Below are 8396 nucleotides of genomic sequence, written 5' to 3'. Positions count from 1 at the left end.
TATGTATTACAGTCCCTACCATTCGTATTAAAATTGAACCGGGACTCTGTTATGAGTCTTTAGTTGTTTAATTTGTTGAGATATTTTAGAGATTATCATATTTTTTTTGTATCCACACATTATATATGCGTGGAGTCTTCCATAATAGGGGGAATGAATCAATGAAATAATATTTTCCCACTATTCTTGCGTATCAAGATATCAAACCAAACCTAGACTGCCGATGGAAGACTTCCGCGCCAGTCATCTCATCCGCCGACCCTCTTCTCAGGGCGTCGGAAACGTTCGTTTGTGCTTGACCGTGACAGGTTAGGCCGTTAGGAGGAAACCCCTCTTAATAGACTCCTAATGACAGACAAACTAAAACAGTAAAGTGAGACTTCTAATGGCAGACAAACTAAAACAGTAAATTGAGACTCCTAATGGAAGACGAAGGGAGATGATCCACTTTTCTTTTTAGTTTGTCTCATCCAAGATTACCTATCACTAAAAATAGACTCTATATCTCTATTTTATTTCATCTGTGTTACTTTATTCTCAAAATAAAATTATATAAAATCTCATGCCAGTAAGGAGTCATCTTCCGTGAGAGAGAAGAATATCTAATTCCTTTATCCGATAAGAAGTTATCTATAAAATCAAAAATTCATTATCCCCAACAATTCGTCAAACACTTAGTGTCTGATCTTTGTAGTTATTTTGATCGTCTATAAAATCAAAACAATATACCCAAAAATTCAATTGCCTCCTAACACAATTCAAACATTACCCTAACTTTTTCAAAAACACCCTTTGTCTTTACAACATAAAGAGTATGGAATGGAAGATGTGTCATGTTGGCACTTCCATGCATGAAATATTATGCATGATGATATGACTTATTTCGAATTGTTATTATAATATTTATGGTATAAATAATGACATACTCTTGAATAATGAGGGAACTCTAGATGATTATTAATCCTATTCATTTTGAAAAGTGATACATGCATCCTTAATTCTCATGAATCTGAACTTAATACTAGTATTTGTCCCACAAAACTATGAATATTTGAAATGATACGGACATTGATACATAAATTGTTAAAGTAATAGAGAGTTAGAAGAAAAAAAATAATTATAAAAGAAGATATTTTGATAGGACATCCCAAAATAGAAAATGTTTTTATTTTTTTGAATCTAGACTAGATATCAGAACTATTTATATCCTGAACTAGCAAGATTAAATATAAATACGGCACCTTGTCATACTACATTTGACAAATCCTTGGTTATCCACCATATTTTCACTATCCCAAATATTGTTTTCTTTTGTCATGTTATGTAAAATAGCAGTAAAATTAGAGTGATGTTACGATTTATTTAATTTGAACTTTAGTGTTAGTATTTGTCATATTTTTTTCGTCCATGAAAAATAATTATGTTTATTTTATTTTATTGTGTCTATCAAAGCTATTTACGAGCAATATTTCAATCACTTTTTTAAATCACTCTCCTACTTTTTAATTTGCAGTTAAACTCATATTATCATTAATAAAGTTATTTTCATGTATGAAATGAGTAGTTATTCTTTCAAGCACTTACATACAATGAAGTCCCTACAAAACAAATTTCTGTGTCCGCCATTGATATATATTTAAATAATAACCAAATATAATTAATACTAGCATACATCTATTAATAGAAATTTGACCTCTTGACTGAACGAATGCGATTTTTTCACGTGATAAGGAAATTGTATCAATTAATAATTACATTTAACCAAAAAGTACAATTATATGAAAAGAATGGAGAACAATTAAAAATACGTGTATTAATTCAACCTTTTTGTATACTCCCTATCAAAGTAAACACGCCCACATCCGCCGTGGTGAAAATGTAAAATGATTGAGAATGGTGCTTGCTTAGACTAATACTAATCATAAACGTAAGTAATGAATCCTAATTAAAGAAAAAGTAGTAATATAGTGGAGTAATGAATCATATAGTAAAAGATAGTTTTCTACTCATATAGCGTGCGCGTTACTACTGGAATCCCATAATCCTCACTAATCGCAACTAGTACTAATTATTTATTATTAGTGGAGTATTATATTATTATTACTCGTATTAGTGCCATTATAGTCAATTATTATGACTTTAACTATTAGAAGCAATCAATTTCACGAATTATCACGGACGCAATTAGACTTAATATATTCATCTCTTCACTAAAGGATTTATTTTATTAATTTTTTTTATTGTTTTTTGTGATGAGAAAAGCAATTCACTTCCGGTTTAACAATGCTGTCGAGGTTGTTGTGATCATTATACATTATTACAGCGCTGTTATCAACTCATCATTTAGATGTATGAGTAATTGTGCCAGAAACTAAAAAAGAATTAAAGTCGAAATAGTTTAGATATAAAATGAATTAAATGGTATAGTTGCAAACTATTAATGGAAACTTGTTAACCCATTGGGCCTTCCAAGAAATAAATTTGTCAATAGTAGACTTGTATTTGAGTAGAAAATTAAATGGTGGAACTATGTATATAAGATTAGATAACACTATTTTTATGCTTGCTCCTATTTGAATTAATCGATTGTTGATTTGGCCTTTTTATGGTTCAGAAACATTAGGAGTAGTTCTTAAAATCGCAAGAAAAATAGGTTTGTTGCCGACGGCGCATCTTGAGGAATGAGGGGGAGGGGAAGAAGGATATTGATTTTTTTAAATTTTTTTTTGGTATAGAATTTTTTAATTTTTTTAGTTCTTAGTGATATGGACAGTGATAATACTCCCTCTCTGTTAGTCTTATTATAAGTGATTGATTTTCATTTTTGATTAAAAATAAAATATTTAATTCCACTTTACTCTTTTTTATCTCTCTTACTTTTTCTTCTCTCCTATTTTATTCTCTTTACCCAATACAATAAATATTATTTTCTTAAATCTCGTGCTGAAAAGAAATCAGTCACATGGAGCACTTTTTTAGGGGTGCCGTGGGTTGCACACGTCTGAGCAATTCCTATCTATCACCGGTTGCGGATGCCCTAAGTGTCTGACAAGCCACATTACCTTTCCATCATCATATTTCGAGCGTCAAGATATTTCTATTACTCCCTGCGGTTCCCATTAGAAGTCCTATTTTGCCATTTTCGTCTGATTCCCATTAGAAGACTTATTTCATATTTATTATGTTTGGCAAGTGGGCCACACATTTCACTAACTCACTTCACTCATAGTTTATTATAAAATCAATATGTAAAAATATGACTCACATTCCATTGTCTTTTTCTACCAACTTTGATTCCAAAGTCAAATATAATTCATAAAACCAATGCCGGTTAAAAATAGAGCGGAGGTATGTTACGAGTCCACACAGGAGCCTCGAAGACATACCGCTGTCGGACGAGCAGTGGCGAAGCCACATATGGGCCAAGGGGGCCCATGGTCCCCCATAAAATTCATGCTACTTCTATCAGTAGCGCAGATGGAAGATACATGCTACTTCTCCCCTCTAGCCCAGAGTTCAAATCCCTTCGTAAATTTGGGATTGATTTTTTAGTATAATTAAATTAGAATTTTAGTATAATTTGGGATTGATTTTTAGTATTGATTTCAGATTGATTTTTTAGTATAATTTAATTAGAATTTTACGTGTAATGAGACATAACTTAATAAAGAGACTATTAACTTAATCTAACATATTAATTAAATACATTAATTCTAACTTAAACTAGAAATAATGTAAGTAGATTGAGACGAGCCGAAATAAAATAGTGCAAGTAACATGAGACGGAGAGAGTATAATAGTAATATTTATTATTTAGAGAGTGGAAAAAAGGCAAGGATATTTCTTCCTTATTATCCATCTTTCTCTCGTTGCTCCTTAGGTCGGACTACTACTGGAAACCAAAAATACCCACAAGCCACAATCGTTATCAATAATTTGGGCCCCCAGTATAAAAATTCTAGCTTCGCCACCGCGGACGAGGAGCAGGAGCAGCAGGAGGAGCAAGAGACTACCTGCGAAACGGTGGAACGAGGGAGACCATCACCGAGGGCAAAAGGGAAGAAGTCAAGGCCGAGGAGGTGTACTAGACCGCCAACCAAATATGGAGACTTTGTCCCCAAATGATCGAGAGATAGAGTAGTAGTTACTTAGTCCTTTGTTTTCTTTATTATTATTATTATTATTATTATTATTTTGGAATATTTATTAAACAATTGGGTCGAGCGAATATAAGTTCCAATCTGGGTTTTCTTTATTAGTTTTTTCTCGGGCCGTAAAGTCGAACCAATCCTAGGGTCCTTAGATTATAAAAAAGGCGAGAGATATCATCATTCATTTATGAAATACACATTTTTTCGCCTATTTTATTTTCCTTTTCATTTTCGCTCCAAAACCCTAGTTGTCGACGGGATTTCGCCTCCCGCGACTTCTAAGCTTATCTTACGGCATCATATTAAGGGGGAACGCCCTTAACAAGGTATTACATGAATTTGCATAGTTAAGACTTAAAAGTAATTTATTGGTATGTAAATATACAAACCCTTACCCAACTAATAAATTACACAAATATATTTTGGTATAATAATACATAAACTTTCAATTCAAATAAACAATGACCGAAACATTCAAAATATATAAAAAAAGGAAAATGCAATTATTTTCACACACAACTGATCGAATCGTTGTTCTCAGCCAGAATTTGCCAATCTTAACTTTCTTTCTTCCGAGAGCAATTTGGCAAACCTGCAAAATTAACACAATGTTGCTATTAAGTAGTAGCACATTTGCATAATCCATATATATAAAAGGTTAATTAAAAGAAGAAAAAACTAACTTTTTCAATGAGTCCATATTGGTTCCCCCATTCTCAACAGGCTCATAAATTCCAGTTCGACAATTCATCCTTGAAAGTGGCTTATTCAATAGCTCTTCTCCAACCTTCACACAATTTTCCAAATTCTCCCTCGTTGCCATATCCATATTCACTATGTCCCCAACCAGACTTTCATCCTATTTAATTTGTTTTTGGATTCATTATTTTCACTCTATTAATTTTGTAGTACTATTTCATTGACACAGATGTAATCTATATTGTACAAACTTCAAACTATAACCTAGACCGTTAGAAATGTCAACGGTTGACGCTGTGTTGACATTTCTAAAGGTTCAGATCATAATTTGGAGTTTTTACAATACACAGAGTTGCATTTTATGACTACGTGCCTATAAAAAGAACATACTTGAATGCGAAGGTAGTTGTGTTGCGAATGAAGCGCATCGAAAACGACAGCGTTGTGAAAATCAACCATGTCTCCACTTGATTGGTTATAAGCTTGTAGCAATGGACTTGGATTCACATACAGCCATCCCACCACCCCCCACTCTGAGGCCCTCTTAGCATCATATTTTTCTTCATTCTTCCTTGCCCCGGTCCCTAGCGATATCACCAGGACGCGCCCTAAATCCATCCTCTCGTCCACATTTTCTTCGGAAAACTCTCTTATTACCTCCGAAATAGCAACTAATGTCTGAACATATTGTGTTTGAATTTATTTATTATGGTGTAATTAACATAAAAAAATATTTGATTAAATTAAAATTATTACGAGATGATCGATTTTACCGGATTATTAGCAGCAACGCCGCCGTCAATGAGGTTGAATGTCTGGCCTTGGTTGTCAAAATAATGGGGAGGAAGGGCTGTTGGTGCAGCTGAAGTACTAATGCATATGTCTGATAATAAGCCATCCATTGCAGAGTTCTGTGGTGCCTGCTACAACTAATACAATCTATAAGAATACAAATTAAGTTGGGCCAATTTTCATTGGATTTTCAGCATTTAGAAAAGCACTCCAAATTGTATGTACTACTATTGATTTCGATACATATTTCTAGACACAAATCAACTTAATTAAGTTGGGCCAATTTTTTGATTTAGCTATCAAGGGGACAATGAAAACTACATTTGTAATATCTTAAGAGGTTTCCAACAATACCCTCTGATTGTGCATCAAACTCCTATAGTTAGCTAGTTTGAAGTCAGGACTATGATAATACCAAATCAGTCTTAAACGCTAATGCCGAATAACATCATTATAAGATAACCAGAGTTCATTATAATGAACTAATAACAAACTTATAATGAACTATGGATTTTTAAGTTACGTCAGATGACGCCATTGTTTTTTAATCTCCGAATTCGCTATAATGGACTACTAATACAGTTGTAATGAACTCTGTGGTTTTTTATAATGATGTTTCAGTTTGGCGTTTGAAACGAGTTTGGTATAATACAATCATGTATATGCAAACTCGTTAAACATTTATGTATATCTCATTAAATTCGGAATTTGGATATTTAAGAGCAATATATAGTTTTGAGGGTACCGTATAAGAACTGAAGATGACAGGTTGAAGTTTCTTGATGTCGAAAGTAGGAAGAACAACATTTGTTAAGGTTTGATGCAACCTTAAATCCCCCAAAATATCCCTCGTTAGACTGCGTATGTATTTACCGTCGTACTTTGGCCCCATAAACCCCTTCAACGTCCCGATTAGCCCTGCAAATGGCCCCCTTCACGGACACATCAAGAAAAGTTAGTTAAGACTCCACATACTTGCTAACATATGGTTAATTTGAAACTAAAAAAGGACATTCATTACGTTGGTTGAGGAAATATTTTGGGACAATGCTCGAGATAAAAGGGGACGATGTCTTTGGCGGAATAAAGAGGCCGATTGTTGGCACCAGGCGCGGTTAGCATCGTTGTAACAAGACCGCCCGTGCTCGTTCCTGCTATAACATCGAAGTAATCTGCAATCCTTGCATCTTCACCATCTAGCTCCTATTTCAAAAAAGTGACTCAATTTAAATTTTTTTTACTTAGGAACAAATTTTGATTGTCCTCGTTACAACTTTATAGTAGTACATGATTATTGTTTCAAAATTTCAGCATTTTTCACAAAAATATTAAGGAAACATGAATTGATGAGTTGTGCATGCATATGTGTAAAGCTATGTTGTTAAAAGTTTGCATTTAATTATAAATAGATTTGATGGTAAATCATATATAGATAGATGAAAAATATGCATACCTGCAACTGGGATTCTAGATAAGCAAGCATAACTCCGGGGATGATTCCTCTAACACCTCCTCCATCAATGCTAAGAATAGTAATCAGATTTCCTTTGGAAGAAGACTTATTCATCTTGTAATTATCTGCTAATTGTGATTCTGCACAAATATGATCTATCTATAAAGTTATACTCCACCCGTCCCATAAAATAATGGGCAATTGATATGGCACGAGAATTAAGACTAAATTGATAAAATAAGAGAGATGATGAGAATGGTTGTTTAAGTAGTGTTAATGGATAGTGGGATCCACATTATTAGTAGTGTTTAATAGTGGTATATATAAGTTGTAAATACGTTGATGTATAGATATAATAAATTGGGATAATTTTCCAAAAAATGGAATACAAATATTTTTGTGGGACTAACGAAAATGAAAAGTGCATATATTTTTATGAGACAGATGGAGTATATAATTCATGTTTAAAAAGAAATGAACTGTAATGCAAGCTGTATAGTAGTTATTAAAGAACAGTGCTTCATTTTTGTAAAGAGAAATACCTGTAAACGTACACCGAAAACAATTGACTAGAATTATTAATAATTAAATATAATTTAATTACCCCACATCAACCTAATCACTTCTATATTAATAATAATACTATTTTTCTAGGTACGAGATACGATAATCTTTTGATTCTTTGCGCACTTCACGTTGATATTTGTGGCCCAATCTTTTTGTTTTTTATTTATCAATGAGACCCAAATTAATATTTGCAGTTGGGTGCTTAGACCGCTCAGTAATTTGGTGGACGGTTTAACCTTTTCGGGCTGGGCTGCTTTAAAATATTTTATTACTGAGGGAAAATATGCCCAAAAATGTTCTTAAATAGCAAGCCCACCTTCAATTAGTGTTTGAAAATTGGACGATTATAGGAGCATATATTAACTTATCATTTCGAGTTTAATTCGTTAATATCCTCTTTATTATGTGAAGATAATTAACTGTTTTTTTCATAACATGCCGTATTATTATATTTATAGAATTGGCCCAATTATCCATAAAAAAAAAGATAGCGAAACAAAGTCCGAGAGGAGTGTTCATAAAGACATTACGATTTCCAAGTTCATTATTTTAAAAGTTTCATTGTTTGTCAGATACTATGGTAGGTAGGGAATATTTCTAATAGTATTATTTTTGAATTTATAAAATTATGATTAATATTTAGGCCGTAAGCCAATAGAAAATTTGAAAATGACTAAGCTTTCAACTCGATGCATTTAAATTTTTTTAATGTACTAATATGCCACAATTAATTT

General features: G+C 32.8%; 1 protein-coding gene across 1 annotated transcript; it reads right to left on the bottom strand.

Moving 5' to 3' along the window:
• Positions 1-4480: 4480 nt before the first annotated feature.
• LOC121771085 (patatin-like protein 1) lies at positions 4481-7209 on the bottom strand. Its single transcript, XM_042167878.1, has 7 exons — positions 7096-7209; positions 6664-6845; positions 6388-6574; positions 5624-5770; positions 5241-5528; positions 4835-5010; positions 4481-4743 (listed from the first exon to the last, which is right to left on the bottom strand). Exons 1-7 carry the CDS (start codon positions 7207-7209, stop codon positions 4689-4691), a joined length of 1149 nt encoding a protein of 382 aa, XP_042023812.1. The 3' UTR covers positions 4481-4688.
• Positions 7210-8396: the final 1187 nt, after the last annotated feature.

This window comes from Salvia splendens, chromosome 16 (assembly GCF_004379255.2).
Source record: "Salvia splendens isolate huo1 chromosome 16, SspV2, whole genome shotgun sequence".
Classification (NCBI taxonomy): domain Eukaryota; kingdom Viridiplantae; phylum Streptophyta; class Magnoliopsida; order Lamiales; family Lamiaceae; genus Salvia; species Salvia splendens.
The sequence above is the reverse complement of the archived record's forward strand: the minus strand, read 5'-3'. Positions and strand labels throughout refer to the sequence as shown.